The sequence below is a fragment of the Aythya marila genome, assembly GCF_965140915.1.
Source record: "Aythya marila genome assembly, chromosome: W".
NCBI lineage: Eukaryota > Metazoa > Chordata > Aves > Anseriformes > Anatidae > Aythya > Aythya marila.
Window position 1 is genome coordinate 6,106,670 of NC_139081.1, and position 18,858 is coordinate 6,125,527.

The window sequence follows — 18,858 nt, forward strand, 5'->3', positions numbered from 1 at the left end:
GCGCCGCCGCCAGAGAACCATAAATCCACCCAGGGTGTCTCTCCCCCGTTATCTGCCACCCCAACTCCATCAGCACCGATATCAACCAGGTGGTCGGGTATCATACGTGACGCCATTCTCGAGGGAGATTGGCATGCCTCCTCCTCTTTGGCCTGCCCAGTTATTGTCAACTCTGGGCAAGGCACCGGATCATGGCAGCCACATGATTGGAAGCTTCTACAACAAGCTAGAAAAACAGTCACGGATTATGGCTTACACTCCCAAGCAGCACGACAGATAATTCACTGGATCTTCCAGGCAGATTTGATGTGTCCCTTCGACTGCCAAAACATAGCCCGTCTGTTGTTAACTCCCTCTCAACTGTTGATTTTTGAAAGAGAATGGCTACGATTGGCACAAGTGGAAGCGAGTCAACCGCGTCCAACGGGGGACCCCCTATATGGCACCACAGTTGAAATGCTAACAGGGACAGGCCCGTACTTCGACCCTCAGCTTCAGCTGCAGTTCCCTGAGATTGTTCATCGAACAGCTGCACAGCTTGCACTTCGAGCTCTTTTTGCCCTCCCTGGGGAAAAGAAAGCTCCTCCATTTGCTTCAATCCACCAGGCCCAAGGTGAACCTTATGCCAAGTTCATCGACCGATTGTGGACAGCGATCATGGATCATCCTGACCTGACACCAGACTTGAAACGGAGCATGTTTAGAATGCTTGCTTTTGACAACGCGAACACAAAAACCCAAAGCATCCTAGCTACACTACCAAAAACTGCTCCCATCGAAGAGATGTTGGAGAGGGTAGAGTGTGTTGATCAGTCCAAGCAAGCAGCTGTGATGGCTCAAGCTGTTGCATCAGCCATCGGTGATCCTTTGGCTGCCATAGTGTCCCGATCCAATGGTGGTCCCTCGAGACGTAACCCCCAGGAGCAGTGGCGATGTTATCGATGCGGGAGGCTTGGCCATACAAGAAGACAGTGTACAGCTACCCTCTGGTGCGACCTATGCCGATCTGATACACATGCTACACCGATGTGCAGGGCTCAGGGAAACTCCAAGAGGAGTGCGTTCGGCCGCGCGACGACAACAGTAGCCGCAGTACAGCCAGACGGGGCGGATTTCTCGACAATAATGCCCCAGCCACCAGAGGAAGCCTCGGGGTGGACCTGGCAACATCAGTAAGCGTCACGCTTTCCGATAAGTCTGTAGCGGCCATTCCTACGGGGATCCAAGGCCCACTATCAAACACACCATTAGGCGGCTTGCTATTAGGTAGATCCTCTGTAGGCCTTAAAGGATTGATGGTCATTCCGGGGGTTATCGATGCTGACCACGTAGGAGAAATTAGAGTCATGGCGTACACGCTCAACCCACCCTTGTTTATTCCGAAAGGTACCAGAATAGCCCAACTTGTTGCACTCCAAAATTATCAACCCTGTGCGGGAGCACAGGTCGACCGAACAGGAGGTTTTGGCTCCACGGACCATGTTATCTGTTTTACCAGATCTCTGGCCTCCCGACCTATGATGAATGTGATATTATCCATCGGATCACACCAAATTACTGTCACCGGCATGATCGATTCTGGTGCGGATGTTACGATCTGCAGCATCACGATATGGCCAAAACATTGGCCACTAACATCTCCAGCCACTGGAATTACGGGAGTTGGCGGCAGCTCAGCGACATATCTCAGTGCACAGGTTGTGACGTTAAAATTCCAAGAGAAAACGATTTCAGCTAGACTGTACGTGATGGCACTGCCCGCAAATCTTCAAATGTTAATCGGGAGGGATATACTTTCTCAGCTTGGGGCAGTGATTACTACCGACAGCAAGGATTTTCCTTAGTGGCCACTGCTGAGCAACCGCCCACCCTGGCCTTGACATGGCATTCTGATTGGCCTATCTGGGTGGAGCAGTGGCCATTGACGACAGACAGGTTGCAGCAAGCACAGACTTTAGTTCAAGAACAGCTCCAGGCAGGACACATACACCCATCCACGAGTCCCTGGAACACGCCGATTTTTGTGATTCGAAAGAAATCGGGAAAGTGGCGACTCCTACAAGATCTCAGAAAAGTAAATGACCAAATGCAAGCTATGGGAGCCTTGCAACCTGGTTTACCATCCCCGACCATGCTGCCTGAACATTGGTCCCTTTTGATCATAGACTTAAAAGACTGTTTCTTTACAATTCCCTTAGCAGACAAGGACTGCCAGAGATTTGCCTTTACGGTACCTGCCATTAACAAGCAAGCCCCAGCAAAACGCTACGAGTGGCTCGTGCTTCCGCAGGGTATGAAGAACTCCCCCACATTATGTCAACTATATGTAGCCTGGGCCTTGGAGCCAATCCGAACAGCGTGGTGTGATGTCATTATTTACCATTACATGGATGACATTCTGTTTTGCAGGCCAGATTGCTTCCAGGATTCCGATCTACAGTTTATTCAGAATACCCTGTGTCCTGGTTTCAGTTAGAACAGAATTAATTTTCTTCCTAGTAGCTGGTGGAATGCTATGTTTTGGCTTAGGATGAGAAGAGTGCTGATAACACCCCGATGTTTTAATTGTTGTAGAGCAGTGCTTATACCAAGCCAAGGACATCTCAGCCTTTCGCTCTGTCCTGCCAACAGGCAGGCTGGGGGTGCAGTAAGAGCTGGGAGGGGACAGACCCAGGACAGGTGACCCAAACTAGCCAAAGGGGTATTCCATACCATCTGACGTCATGCTAAACAATATATAGGGGTGGTTAGCCGGGGGGAGGGAGCCGGACTGCTCGGGGTTAGGCTGGGCATCGGTCAGCGGGTGGTGAGCAATTGCATTGTGCATCACTTGTTTGTACATATTATTATTACTTTCCTATTATCACCATTGTAACATTATTGTTATTATTGTTATTATTATTTTGTTATTATTATTTTCCTGTCTTATTAAACTGTCTTTATCTCAACTCACGGGCTTCACTTTCCATTTCTCTCCCCCGTCCCAGAGAGGGAGGGGGGAGGGTGAGCGAACGGCTGCGTGGTATTTAGCTGCCAGCCGGGTTAAACCACGACACCCTGGAAGCGAAAGGACTAAAGATAGCTCCAGAAAAAGTTCAGCGGAAACGGCCCTGGCTATCCTTGGGATGGAAGATATCAGACTCTACCATCCGACCACAGAAGGTCGATATATCTACTACTTTGCATAATTTAACGGACGTCCAAACATTCTTGGGCAATATTCAGTGGGTCAGGCGTATCGTGGGAATTAGTAATGATGACCTGGCTCTATTGTTACCTTTGTTGCGGGGTAGGAGGGCAGAACAAAGCATTACACTGATGAATGAACAACGGCAGGCCCTTTCCCGCATATCTTTAAAGATTGCAGCTGGCGCGGTTTGCAGACGCATCACAAAACTTCCACTCTCTTTTGTAATAGTCAATCATGTGTCTCACCCATTTGCAGTGATTGGTCAGTGGCAAAAAGAAGAGGGTGAAAATAAGGGGCAACAAAGACAGGAACAGTGTGAGGCGGATGCCACTGACCCTAAAAGTAGAAATGATATAACTAAAATAGATAATTATGAAGGAAGGATGATAGGGCAACATTTTCGAATTTTGGAATGGATTTTTCTATCAATACAGCCAAAAATGAGTATCCAGACCCAGGCGGAAGCTATTGCGGAATTGGTACGTAAGGGTCGCTCTCGGAGTATTGATATCAGCGGCCAGGAACCCGGGGATATTAGTCTACCGATAACTCAGGATCATTTGGAATGGTGTTTACAGCAATCCATTCCTCTACAAGAAGCCGTGCTAGGATTCCCGGGATTGGTACATTCCCAGGCCCCGAAAGGGCCTCTATGGCAAGTTATAAGATCGTATAAATGGCAAGCGGTACCGCAAATTTCGCCTCGGCCGGTAGTGGGTCGCACAGTCTATACTGATGCCGGTGCAGTAAGTAGGCAGGCAGTGTGTGTGTGGTATGAGAATGGCACCTGGGAAAATCACCTAATTACAGGGACAACAGCGGATACATTACAAACACTAGAATTGTCCGCAGTTGTTTGGGCTTGCCAACGCTGGATGCATGAGCCAATTAATATCGTTTCAGATTCTCTGTATGTTGTCAATGTAGTGAACCGGATTGAGGACGCCTTGATACGGCAAACTAAGAAGGACAGATTGTTGTCATTGTTTCTGCAACTGCGAGATGCCATTCAAGGAAGAACCGCACCTTACTGTGTCATTCACATACGTAGTCACCAGTTCTCAATTGGATTAGCAGAAGGTAATGCGCAAGCAGACAAGTTGGTAAGTGTAATCACAGCAAGACCAGAAAGTGACTTTATGCATGCACGTGTGTCGCATGAAATGTTTCACCAGAATGCAAAAGGTCTTCGGAGAATGTTTGGACTTACTTGGGCAGAAGCTAAAGGAATAGTAAGAGCATGCCCCTCCTGCAGTCATCATGGGCCGGGGTTAGGCTTGGGTATTAATCCACGGGGTGTTAAGGCACTCGAGGTATGGCAAATGGATGTCACGCACATGCCAGAATTTGGTACTAAAAGATATGTGCATGTGTGTATTGATACCTTTTCACGATTCATATGGGCAACAGCACAGGGAGGGGAAAAGGCACTCCATGTGTGCAGGCATTTGACAGTGTGCTTTGCCATCATGGGGGTACCACAGCAGATCAAGACGGACAACGGCCCAGCGTATGTCAGCAAAAAGATCAGCACCTTTATGAAGATGTGGGGAGTAACGCATATCACAGGCATCCCATATTCTCCCACGGGCCAAGCAATTGTCGAACGATCACATCAAGTCTTAAAGGAACAGTTAGCAAGGTTAAAAGAAATTAAAGATGTTGATGAGCGACTGTCCAAGGCGTTATTCGTCTTGAATCATCTATGCTTGACCGGTGACCGAGAAGATCCTCCTGCAAGTATCCATTTTCAATCCATGAATAAAGCAGCACCAAATGTGCTGCCGCAAATAAGAGTAAGTTACCATGATCCTGCTACAGGAGTCTGGAAGGGTCCAGTTCCTGTCTTGTTCATTGGCCGGGGATATTTCTGTGTCTCTACAACGGCCGGACCAGTTTGGGTGCCAAGCCGGTTCGTGAAGGCCGTCCAGAATGTTCCAACGGACGGAGAAATTACGGACGGAGATTCTAATATTGTCAGCAATGCTTGCACTTGTGACCAAGATCAAGCAACAACAAAATCTGTGAGTGCCGGAGATGGTCAGAACAGTATAATGTCACCCTGTCTGTCCCGGGCGTCACCTACTCCAGAAGAGTAGTACATGAGAGAGACTCAAAATGATATTGGTTCTTTCAATTAATAGCTCGATGATTTGTTTTAAACAAGGTGTAGATGGTTGCTGGGTTTAGTCACAAGGGGATTAAAGATTTGGTTTATGGTGGTGGTAATCATCGTAGTGTGTTGTAGGTATAGCTAAAAGAGTTACTTGTAAAACTGCTGTGTCAGGCTTGGTTTGCTCAAAAGAAGCAGGGGGAATTGTTGAGGGAATCGGGAAACAGCATAGATCCCACGGCCTGCTGCAGCTGAGCAAACCAAGATACCAGGATAACTGTGAGAAGCTTCTATGACAGTGTTCCCACATCGCCCAACTGAGGAATGCAGGAAAATATTGTTACCAGCAGCGGGTACCAAGGATAAGGTCTACGTGACTACTAATCACAAGGGGATTGTTTTCTTGCAGGTGGGGTTGTTTTCTTCTAGTTGTTTTTCTGAGTGCTTTGACCAATAATAGGGCCACTAAGATGATCAGAGGGCTGGAGCACCTCCCCTATGAAGAAAGGTTGAGGGAACTGGGCTTGTTTAGCTTGGAGAAGAGAAGGCTCCAGGAAGACCTCATTGCGGCCTTCCAGTACTTGAAGGGAGTGTATAAACCGGAGGGGGGACGCCTGTTTACATGTGTTGATAGTGATAGGACAAGGGGGAATGGTTTTAAACTAAGGCAGAGGAGATTTAGGTTAGAAATTAGGAGGAAAGGAATAAGGAGGATACTAATGAATAGCAGGGTGTGAGAACAGGGTATAACAAGAATGCCAGGTTAATGCTCTAGTCAAGCAGTGTCAGAATACTTGGAGGTTTGAGGTCGAAAGAGTTACAAATTCTAGAAAAACTGCTATATAGCTTCATAGCTGTTAAGAAATGTAATTCTTCTTGTGGTTCTCTCAAGGGCATAGTGAATGTGTTGGTATTGCTAGTAAGATGCTCGTTCAATGAGTTGACATTGTAGAAAATGGGTATGAATACAGATTTTTATTTTACTTTTATTAGGAGACAGTGGATAAGCATAAACTTCTTGGTACAAATATCTGGGCATTTGCAGTTAACAATCTAACTGCTGAAAGCTCAGGATGTGGTTAGTTAATCATAAAGAAGTATATTTCTAATAATAAGAAAATGAGTAGCTTATCAGAATCGTAATAGCTGTTTTATTGTTGCAGATACAAATAAAGACTTATGTGATTGTCTCTCAGTGGATTTCTTAGGTATCATGGGCTTCAAAGTGTAAATATTGAAATCCAAAACTGTTAAGAGGAAGCTTTTTTTCAGGATTTGATTATATTTAAGCATCAGTTTGTGTGTTTGTCCCTGAGTTTTGTTTTTATTTTATGTTATTTTATGTTATTTTATGTTATGTTATTTTATGTTATTAATTTCAGATTTCACCTTAGCTAAAAGCTATTGCTTCAGTATGAAAACTGCAGAAACTACTTTCAGATTGTTCTCACTCTGCGTATTGTGAGCTTATGGTCATTGCTGTTTGAAATGACACAGTAGTACATAAACTCATTCAATAATCTTTGTATCTAGAAAGCTATAAATGCTGTGTGTACCAAATTCAGCTTTTCCTTAACAGGTTCTCTCTTCAGAAACTAGAAGAACTCAGTCAGTATCCAGATTTCAACAACTACCTGATTTTTGTTCTTACAAAGTTAAAGTCTGAAGGTAAGTTTTTTTTGAGATATTGACTGTTTTATGCTCCCCCCTCCCCCCGCCTCACTTTCTTCTCTTCAGTTTGATAGAAATAGGAAGCTTATTCCTGTTGTCATCCAGCACTATGGAGGACAGGCAGGTTCTTTAGGGACCCTTGGCAGAATGAGGACTGCAACAGGGTTGTGGTTTCAATTATAGATTTATTTTTATTATTACATTAAAAATATATTAACAATCAGTATGGCTTATCTACAGTTTCTAGCACTTAGCGTAGCTTATAGTTGCACAGAATTTCTAGAATTGTGAGTTACACAGGCTTTTCAGTTACCTGGATGGACCTTCTGCAGATTGGGTCAAATTCTTATTGTTCACTGTGTAATATAATCATAACCTAGACTCAGGCTTTATGTAAAAGAACATGAGTCACTCACTCAGTCCTCTGAGGAAAAAGGTGATGGTGGAGTGGTGGAGGCAGCCCTGGCCACTGGGTGAGGGGGAAGGATATCATGGGTTTTGTTGCCCGGCAGCACTTCCAGTCTAAGTCCCAATTAGGGCTTGTTGCTGCTCGATTTTATAGACAATGCACCCTGTGCTGTTACATTTCCCTGTTCCAGGAGGGATGTCATCATCTCCTGGCAACCCCACACCTGGGTATTGATAGCCCTGAGAAACTTAATCACCCTGTCAGTTGGTTCCCCCATATCATCCTTGGTGATTCAGCACTTGGGTCTTGATAACACTAATGCTTTTTATCACCATGACAAAGGGTGTCCTCACACCCTGGGGCCAGAGAGGGGGAGGAGAAGGGGGCAGGGGTATACATTAACAGCCTGCTTACATATTACGGATATTTGCCTTATTGCTGGTTCTGCTAACCATACTGTCAGGGGTCAGGAGCAGCGGGTACCAGTTATACCTATAGTCAGTTTGCTGGTTGATTGATCTATGTGGAATCATGGAATGGTTTGGGTTGGAAGTGTTATATATGGAGTGGTAATTCGTGTCGAGAAAATGGTTAATATTAATAAAGAAGGGGGAGATTTAGGAATGTGGCCATGGGGGTTGGAAAACCCCATGATTGATATAACATTAGACTCTTAACGATGAGGCCATCAGGAATATAAAAGAGTTTAGAGGGAACAAAGAAGGGTGATTCAGGAGACTCCATGCAGTCTCGGGTTGCTTGTTCTCCAGCTGGTTCTCTTGTTCTCCAGCCATTAAGGCATGGATGTTTCTGGGTGTTTGCTGTTGTTGTTACATTCAAAGTTGTTTGACCAATGAAAAAGTTGTTTTGAAAAGAACTGCTGTGGAAAGAAGGGTATAAGAGGGGAGCCTGCCCTCAAGATAAAAAAAAAAAAAAAAAAAAGAAGACAACACGATGTGAAGAAGTTATGTCATCAATAAAGAAGCAGAAAGAAGGAATGAAAAGGAACAGGCTAGCAGAACGGAGACCAGGACGGGAACAGGCACGTTGATCACCTCATGAAGATAGGTTCGGCCAAACTCAGCAAACTGCTCAGAGAAGCTTGTACAGAAAGTCGCTGGAAACAGGCGCACTGGAGCTGGAGAGAAGCTCGAGCTGAGAGAAGCGGACCCGTGCACACAACTGCCTCTCGCTGGTAAGCAGTTGCGCATTATGGGGAATCATACGTCCTTAGGAACAAAGACTGTCCTGGTAACCTTACAGCTTATTCTCCTTCTTAACAATCGGACAGTTTATGATCCTGAAATATGGGACCAAACTGAGGTCAAGGTGTGGGACTCTGCAACTAAAAACGACAAGGTTGCAGTGGGATTGCTCGGCACCTGGCGAGCAATCTCTGAGGCCTTAAATAACCATGTGGAGCCACAATCACAAACGTGTGGCTTGCCAGATAGTGAGGGAGCTGCGGGCTCCTTTACTGATCCGACTGCTATGCCACTGCCATCGGCCCCTCTGCTGCCACAGCCATCGAAGGCTTTTGCTGTTATGCCCCATGTTGACCTGGACGTGCCTTTTGACCCAGGCCTATTGGCCTTGAAAAGGAGATGGATATGCTTTTCTTCGATCTGGGAAGAATGGGATACATAAGGCCTGAAGACCGAGTTGCTTGACAACTTAAAGCGAGACATATTGTTCAAAAGGAATGGAAAATGGAGACTTATTAGTAATCAAGAAAAGGAATGGAAAATGGAGACTGTTAAGTCATGGAACTTAAAGGATTGTTTGTTACCTTTCCTGATTGTATGTATATATAGGCATGCTTGCGTTTAGTATGTAAAGCAATGTTCTGTATATTTAGAATGTTTGCTGTTCGTGTGTGCGTGTTGATGGAGCGTAGACTCCCCGCACACCCAGCGCTGTTTACTTGCCTTTTATACCTTTTATAGCTTTTATACCTTTTATAAATATTAGTTTTATAAATATTACAAAATTCAGATCGAGTTGAGACCTCATTTATAACTGAAGGGACCTTAAAGATCATCTAATTCCAAACCCCCTGACATGGGCAGGGACACCTTCCACTAGACCAGGTTTCTCAAAGCTCCATCCAGCCTGGCCTTAAACACTTCCAGGGATGGGGCATCCACAACTTCTCTAGGCAACCTGTTCCAGTGCCTCATAGTCGTGGTGTTTTTACCCCACTGTTATAAATGGCTCAGGATTCAAATTAGGATTAAATAAAAAAAATAGGATTTATTGAAAGAATATAAAGGAATAGAGGTAAGCAAACAGCGCTGGGTGCACCGGGAGTCTCCGCTCCACCAGGACGCACACCAGTTACATCAAGCAGCTGATTTTTATGCTCCCAGACTAATACATATTCATTACTACTTCTAAAAAAAATAGATTATTAAAATTAGCTTCCGGGGTGCAGTCCCTCCTACTGGAGCATGCGCAGTCTCCTCTGGGGTCTCTTCTGGGGGTCTCTAGGGGTCTTTCATGCTGAAGGCTCGTAGTCTTCCTCTCCCCCTTTGTACTTACTGGGCACCATACCAAGTTTATAGAACATCCTCTTCAAGTCTTGTCTCCCAGCCGTCCTTCAGCTTCTTTCTCCTTCCTCTTTATCTCTCGGCCCCCCCTAACCAGATACCAAAGATCCACATAGTATCCCATAACAGTCACTAGTTGTTATCAGTTGTTCTGAAACTCCCAGACACACGAGTAATTAAAACATTCTTCCCCAGCCATTCACAGACACATCTATAGCAGTGTTAGAAATAGAAGTCCGGAATAACAAAAGCAAACAGGTTCATAACTTTAAGAAGTGATAAATTGACTAGAATGAGGGGGAGACTGGGACACACTGCATCTGTGGTTCAAGAATTAAATTGCCAGTGCAGGGCCCAGAGGCAGACAGGATTCAAACAGAATTGTTCTTTATGGACACGAATTGTTAAAACATTCCTCACACTACCGAGCAGCTGAACTCCACCACAACTGTGTTCTCACTCCCCCTCCTCAAAGGGAAAGGGGGAGACAATACATTGAAAAGGGCTCAAGGGTTGAGATGAGGATAGGGAGATCACTCAACAATTATCATGACGGGCAAAATGGACTCAGCATAGGGAGATTAATAGAATTTATTGCCTGTCACTAGCAGACTAGAAGAGTGAGAAACTAAAAGTAAACTAAAAACATCTTCTTCCCCCCTCCACCCTCCCTCCATCCTACATCCTCCCTCCGAGCAGTGCAGGGGAACAGGGAATGGGGGTTGCAGTCAGTCCATAATACTTTGTGTTCGCTGCTCCTTCACAGTCACTTTTTCCCTGCTCCAACGTGAGGTTCCTCCCACAGGATGCAGTCCTTCCCAAACTGATCCTACATGGGCTTCCCATGGACAGCAGCTCTTCAAGAACTGCTCCAATATGGGTCTGTACCATGGGTTCCATCCAAAGCAGTTTTTCATAGTTTGTTATGTGATTTTTGAACAACTTTTGACTTTCAGGTAATTGACAAGTTATAGGAGAATATGCACATTTCTGGTTAAATTTATTCAGTATTAATATCAGTGTGGTTCTGCAGGGTAAATGCCAATAAATGGGAAATGCTAATTTTTGGTTAATTATGAAGAGTAGTCGAACTGTAAGGCCACATTTCTGTGTAGAAGGATGGTGTATATCCTAAAGAAGTAAATTGTATACATTCAGTACCCAGGGTAATGAGAGCTCTGGTATGTGAGCAGCAGGGAAAGAATTATCTTTTGGGAAGTCTTTCCTCTGTTAATTAGCATACATGTGCTGAAAGATAATAAATGATAGCCTTTTTGATGGGGTTAAAAGAAATATCTAGGTGAAAGCTTTTGTATTATAGAACAGATGCATCAGGTTAGTTTTTCAGCTGGTATAATTTGACATATTGATAACATGGATTACACTAGCTAATGACCTGGAGATTATTCAGGGATTTGTATGATTCTGTGATTCAGGAGCAAACTGCTCCAACACGGGTCCCCCACGTGTGGCAGCTCCTGCCAGATCACCTGCTCCTGCGTGGGCTCCTCTCCACAGGCTACAATGTGAAAATTTGCTCTGCTGTGGTACACCATGGACTGCAGGGGGACAACCTGCTCCACCATGGTCCTCTCCACAGGCCGCAGGGGAACTTCTGCTCCAGTGCCTGGAGTACCTCTTCCCCCTCCTTCTTCACTGACCTTGGTGTCTGCAAGGTTGTTTCTCATTCCTCTCTCTCCCAGCTGCTGTTGTGCAGCAATTTTTTTCCCTTTCTTAAATATGCTCTCACAGAGGCACAATCATATCACTTATTGGCTTGGTTCTGAGCAGCGTTGGATCCCTTTGGAGCTGGCTGAAACTGGCTCTTATGTAATGTGGGGCAGCTTCTGGATTCTTCTCACAGAGGCCTGTCCTGCAGCCCCCTACTACCAAAACCTTGACACATAAACCCAATACAATAGCGAAGAATTTCTTTGTTATATCCATTCTAAATCTACACTCTTTTAGTTTAAAGTTGTTGCTTCTTGTCCTATCACTACATCCCATCTCTATCTTTCCTGTAGGCCCTTTTTAGTTATTGGAAAGTTGTTATAAGTTTTCCCTGGAGCCTTCTCTTTTCCAGGCTGAACAACCCCAACTCCCTAAGCCTGTCTTTTTAGGAGTGATTTTCCAGACCCTTCATCATCTTTGTGGCCATCCTTGGTTTTCGTTCTAATGCTTCCATGTCCTTCTTTTGCTGGAGGCTCCAGAGCTGAACCCAGTACTCCAACTGGGGTCTCATAAGAGTCTCGATAGAGGTGGAGAATCACCTCGCTTGACCTGCTGGCCAAGTAGTAAAACAGATGGTAAACAGTAACGACGTTCCTAACTCCTGTGTCTGCTTTCTCATCTCTGCTTCTCTGTTGGCTGCAACCTCCTTGCTCGCTGTTGGGGTTTGGGTGTTTGCAGCTACAGGTGTCCCGAGGTGGCCAGGTCCAGGTGTTGCTTCTTCCCTCGCGTGTTGTGGCTGCTGGAGCTTTCTATTTGTATTCGATTTGGGGGGCTGAGGAAGAAGCACCTTGTTTAATCTCCACCTGGCATTGAGGAGTCCATGTTTTGTCGCCTCCAGGCTCCTGATGGTGCAGGACACACGTGGGAAAGGCTGAGGGCAACGCTGGAGGACCCGAGGAAACCCAGGTGGTTGGAGGCATACCTCCAATGCTGTGCTAGGGAAATACATGTATATACATGTATATGTAGGAATATCTGTATTCTGGCTAAGCAAGTATGCAGGAGTTGTGTAGGATGTCAGAAGGTAAATAGGAAAATTATCTGCAGTCAGTCCAAAGCGGGGCGAGAACCAGGAATTCAACCCTTCCAAAGCATACAGGTAGATTTTACAGAACTCCCTAGAGTACGTAGATTTAATAGTTACTAGTCTTGGTCAATCATTTGTCAGGCTGGGTGGAAACTTTCCCATCAGTATCTGCTGCTGCGAACACGGTAGCTAAGGTAATTCTAGAATAGATAATTCCTAAGTATGAGACCTGAGAGACTGTTCCTATAGGCGAACCTTTAAAATTAAAAATAAGGAGGAGGTGTGAATCATAGTTGTAAATTGACATTTAACTTTTCCTTAGGAAAAATTAATGAATACCACGTGTAATTGGGAAAAAGAGTTGGATTACATAGAGTTAGAGTGTTTCCAGGGTATTCTGGTTTTTATATTAGTATCTTGATTATTCTCCATACTGATGAAAATTCACGGGACAATAATACTGATCCTAGGTGTAGAAATGTTACGTGTGAGATAGGAAATTATCCATACGGTACCGAATATGGTAGCTACAGGAATGCTAATATGTATAATGCACATCAGACACAACAATGGAATCATCCTGTAACCAGATGGCCAGTCCCAAACGGCAAGGGCTGATATTGGCTATGCGGTAATAAAGCGAGGAATGTGTTGCCCCGAGGATGGAAGAGAAATTATGCCCTGGGGGCGATAATTCCAAATGTAACTATTATTGAAGACATACAAAGCCAAAGCCCCCTTGGGACCCTTTCGCGTTAAGGGGTGTAGCTGATTAACCGTTATGGGCCCGGTCGGATTCAGGGTACTGAACTATCACAATCACAGATTTCACCAATAATGCATTAACCATTAGGGGTCCGGTCGGATACTCACCAATAACCGTCTGGGGTCTGGTTGGATTCAGAACACTGAACCATCACGGTCACGGATTCACCAATAACATATAACCACCCTTACCCTAGTTGCGCTTAATGAGAGCTATAACAATGCAATCAAGTGTGATTTATTACAGCAACAGGTACACAGGTTCTTTGGATTGCCGGCGATAGTGATTGTCTGCAAAAGCAAGCTAGCATGCATGAAATACACAGGTGTTACAGGTGGGCAGCCTAGAAATTAACGTGTTAAAAGGATCAAAGATTCTAGAAATTTTTATAACCAAGTGTTCAAATCTCACCCAAAGGCGTCCCAATGGGGGAGTGGGGGGGGAAGAGAAGCTCAGCCCGTCGACTGGTCCCGGGAGTCAGGGTGTTGTATTCCCTCGGGATAGTATCTTCCCTAACATCCCCTCTCTCTTAGGCCAATTTATATTATTTTCTATCTTTTAGGTGGAGCTTGAGTGGCTCTAGTCAAGCATATCTTAGTTATGATTGGTGAAAAGTTTTAAAGTTTTCTCACTTTCGTTTAAAGGTATAGGCTCTGAGAAATTCAGCGTGCATGCTCAGTGAGGGGTGGTTGCACCTTGGAGGCGGGTAGCTTTTGGGATGGAGGTGTGTTTTGGTATTATAATGATATTATAATGAGCAAAAGTACACTAGGGGACAGCATTTGTCAAAACATGACAGGTCCTTGGCTCAGGGTAGCAAAAAGTGCAGCTTATCCGTCTTTGTGTGCAGAAGAACAGTCGTGTCCCCACCTGGTCACAGAGCCTAGCCGTGGTGTCTCCACTCCACTCTACGCTCTGTACTGTTCCTTAGAGCTAGCACACCAGGTTTCTCCAGCGCAATAGCATCTAAGGTTGGAAGCCTAGGGAACGCTCAGGTAATGCAGCTATGCCCTACCCTGAAAGCCTCTTCAATGCTGTACATTTTCTTTAAAATGTGAATGTTAGTTTTATTTTCCTAGTTACTTCAGGCAATTACACCACAGACCCATACACACAGAATTAAGAGGACTCCAGCTAATCTTCTAGTGAAAAGGAACAGGGAAATGTTGGAAAAACTCAAGAGTGGGGAATGTAAAAAGGTACAAAAGCAACAATAGGAGTAAGAAAAGAAGAGGAGGGGGGAATTGTGAGAATTAAAGTTGTGTTTTTGCAGTGGAAAATTCCACTAACCTTGCATATTCAAAAGTGATTGGGAAGGCATAACAGAGGCATAGCAGTGTGGAGCATGTTAAGCAGATAAGGGGAAGGTCCCAAATAAGGAGGACATCTAGGGAAAACAGGATGAGCAATGCAAAATCTGTAAAAACAAAAAATCACAGGCCCTCTAGTCACGAGAGAAGAAGGAAAAAAAAAAAAGGAAAAGGAGAAATTAATGGTTGGTCAAATAAAATTGTACATATATGGCATAGAAGTGCGTCAAGTAGGTTGTGAACCTGTAGTACTCAGCCAATGAGAAAACGGGAGGAATCAAGTGTCAGGTAATAGGGAATATAAGCTTATGATATACTTTTGCTGTGCACTCCTGCTTGCAGGATGCCTGCCATTACAATCACGAATAAAAATGCTACCTCACTGAGATCCTTGCCTGAACCTGTGTTATTGGCTACAGATTGTTTCTCACATTACTGTTATCATTATTATTATTATTATTTGTCTTCCTTTTCTGTCCTATTAAACTGTCTTTATCTCAACCCACAAGCTTTTACTTTACTATTTCATTTCTTTTCATTTCCTTTTCATTTCATTTACTTTACTATTTCATATACTTTACTATTTCATTAAATTTCAGTTTATATACCACTGTTTCACTTTCAGTTTATATACCACACCTTTTATAGAATGGTTTGCATTACAAAATGGTTGTGGCATGTGTGTGTTGCTAGGAAACCAGGTGACATTCAGTGAGAACAAACCTGAATCAATATTATAGGATGAGGTTATGGGTTAGCATCTACCAATATGACACGGAGGCAGAGGAAAAAAGGTAAAGTAAATGAACTTGCTTTCATTTAAAGTATACATCAATCATTTTTCCTTCTGGTCATCTTGGCCATCAATGAATATTTCAAGAGGCAAAATCAAGAGTTTCATCTCCAGTCATTTCTTTAACTACCATTTTATTTGGACATTTAAGTTTAGATGAAACTCAGCAACTGAAGAAGTGACAAAGTGTTCATTCACTTCAGCAGGGCTTCATATACCACCTTTACATGCCAACAATGAACCAATGCCTTTTTGACTTGTCATCAGCTAAGCACCCAGAAATACTTTAGCCTTCATTCAAAATTGGTAACTTGGTCACTTTCCATACACAATATAAAATGTTACCATTATAAGCTTTAGTTACCACAGTTAATTTTTAGGCATTTAATCTAGTGGCCTGAATTGAAAGGTTCATATTCCTTATAGCCTTATCAGGCTTTCAGTACTTAAAGGGGTGGTGAGGCAATGGAACAGATTACCCAGAGAAGCTGGGGATGCCACATTCTTGGAAGTATTCAAGGACTTTGAGCAACCTGGTCTAGTGGGAGGTGTCCATACCCACGACAGGGGGGTGGTGGAATTAGATGATCTTTAAGATCCCTTCCAACCTAAATCATTCTATGATTCTATGATTCCTCAGTTCCCGTTGCAATGAGTGGAGGAAAAGGGGCACTCTTGCAGAGTGCTGTTCACAGCACCCAGATTAGGCTCCTGCTCCGAACACCATCTCATCTTCTTCTAACGATATAGGAAGCAGACAGATTTCCTTCCTAACCTGGACACCCAAGTCTGGCGCCTTGCATAGAGAGAATAACTGCTCCCAATGTTCAGTGCAGTTTTCAAACTTAACTAGTAATTGCTATCATTGGGAAATACTTATGTAGTCATTATCCAATATACATGTATGCAGCATAAGTAGTAATATACAAGGATAGACCATTATGTCATTAAGACAAGTGCAGGACCTTGCACTTGGCCTTGTTGTTGAACCTCGTGAGGTTCGCACAGGCCCACCTCTCAAGCCTGTCAAGGTCCCACTGGATGGCATCCCTTCCCTCCAGCATGTCGACCACACCACACAGCTTGGTGTCATTGGCAAATGTGCTGATGCTGCACTCAATCTCACTATCCATGTCACCAACAAAGATGTTAAACAGTGATGGTCCAGATACTGACTCCTGAGGAAAGTCGCTCGTTACCAATCTCCACCTTGACGTTGAGCCACTGACCTGCCAAATAGTTCATCCGTGAAATCCGTGTCTCTCCAATTTAGAGACAGGGATATCATGGGGGACAGTGTCAAATGCTTGGCACAAGTCCAGGTAGATGATGTCGGTTGCTCTTCCCTTATCCACCAATGCTGTAACCCTGTCATAGAAGGCCACCAGATTTGTCAGGCATGATCTGCCCTTAGTGAAGCCATGTTGGCTGTCACCAATCACCTCCTTATTTTCCATGTGCCTTAGCGTAGTTTCCAGGAGGATCTGCTCCATGACCTTGCCAGGCACGGAGGTGAGACTGACTGGCCTGTAGTTCCCCAGGTTTTCCTTTTCCTTCAAGTGAAAGGAAACTGTGGCCTGCACACTGCTGGTGATATACAGTATGAAGGGATACCTTTCCTTTACACCTGACAGGAGTTGCCTCCAGAGGCTGAGAAGCTCTGCCTCTCTACCAATTACTCTATCAATGACCCTTTCTCTAGAGAGGGATCCTAGCTGCTTGGCTTCCTGGCTTTCTAGTTCCTGGCTATTGGCCCTGGTGTCCCAGCATCAAAGCTGTCACGTGAGGATGTGCCTGCCTGGGTGAGGACTGAAATCCTTTCATGTATCTTGCAGCTCACTCAGGCATAGGGATCAGGTGGTTTCTGATTTATTTTTGATTTGTCTCTTCTTCCTGCTGTTTTTGTGGTAGCTGTGCTTTAGAGGTTCCTGCCTTTTCCTCTTTTCCCTCCTTCTTAGGAGGAGCTTCTTCCCTCACTAAAGGAGCTTACTTTGTTTCCATTGTTTTGTCTTGGCTATGGGGGCGACTGATACCATGGATGGTTGGCCCTCTGGTTTAGCCACAGTGCATGTTATCTGGTCATCAGATTCAGAGACCTCCTTCTTCCCTTGAGGGTGCTGGGTAGTGTTAATTACTGTTTGATGGGTGCAGGCCACACCCCAGCACAGTGCAGTGAGCTGTAGCTCTCCGGCATTGCCAGGGTCAGGGCATACAACTTTCAATCATTCTATAATTTTTTTTAGGATTTTGCACTTGTTCAGGGGTGAAGTTCAAAACCACTGGAGGAGAGAACTGTGACAGGTACCTGCCCATATTCTTCCACACACCTTGCCACCTGCCACCACACTGTCTTGGGGCAGATTCCTGGGTGGTATTCTTAACTAATTGTTTAACGAAAAAAGAAGAAACACACTGTGGAGACCTAGCAATAGGAGTATGTTGGTTAGCCATGGACATTCAAGGTACTCAAAAACTGCTGTAATTAGTCCACAAAGAAAGAAGGAGGAGACATCATTCCCAATACTATTCATAAACTGACTTCCAGAGGAGGAAAAGAAAGCAGTGTAATTTTTAATATTCTCAAAAAGATGATTTCCAAGAGACCAGAATGATAACAGTGCAGGGCCTGAGTACCAGATTAAACTCAAGGCCAGTGCTTTACAGCACAGTGAACTAAAGAATCCGAATACAGATTTTAGCATACTCTCTGATTGGATATAGAGAAGGGAGAACATGGCATGGACTACATGAGGCTTGATCAAACAGGAAAATATTAACAGGAAACTGAACATGGTGACTAGAAAGTAAGTGTATTAGACATAAGCATTTTAATCAATTCTACTGTTATCTCAACCCTCGAGCCCCACGTTGGGTGCCAAAAAGGACTGTGGTGGTTTTACCCTGCTGGGCAGCTGAACTCCACCACAACTGTTTTCTCACTCCCCCTCCTTAGAAGAAGAGGGGAAGAAGAAAGTATGCTGGAAAGAAAAACAAAACAAAACAAAACAAAACAAAAAAACAACAACTCACGGGTTGAGCTGAGGATAATTTAATTAAAGGGAAAAGGAAGAGGGGAGAAAACAAGCAAAGGCTGCACGGAAGCACAGAGAGAGAAAATAAATTACTCTCTACTTTCCATCAATGAGCAATGTGTGGCCATGTCCTGGGAAGCAGGGCCTCAATACGTGTAGCAGTTGTTTGGGAGGACGGACGTCTTTATAACGAGAGCCCTTCCTCTCCTTCCCCTTTCCCACCTTTTATTGATAAGTGTGACATCATACAATATGGAATATCCCTTT

The 18,858-nt window shown here is 44.4% G+C and overlaps 1 protein-coding gene across 1 annotated transcript in view; it reads left to right on the forward strand.

Annotated features, from left to right (window-relative positions):
- The window catches only part of LOC309889471 (transportin-1-like), a gene marked incomplete at its 5' end in the record, with an annotated part of 95,607 nt that overhangs the window by 34,317 nt on the left and 42,432 nt on the right, over positions 1–18,858 (forward strand). The window contains one exon of the mRNA XM_082782326.1: positions 6,896–6,971. Coding sequence (XP_082638452.1) covers positions 6,896–6,971 — 76 coding nt within the window. The remainder of the gene's footprint in view (positions 1–6,895; positions 6,972–18,858) is intronic.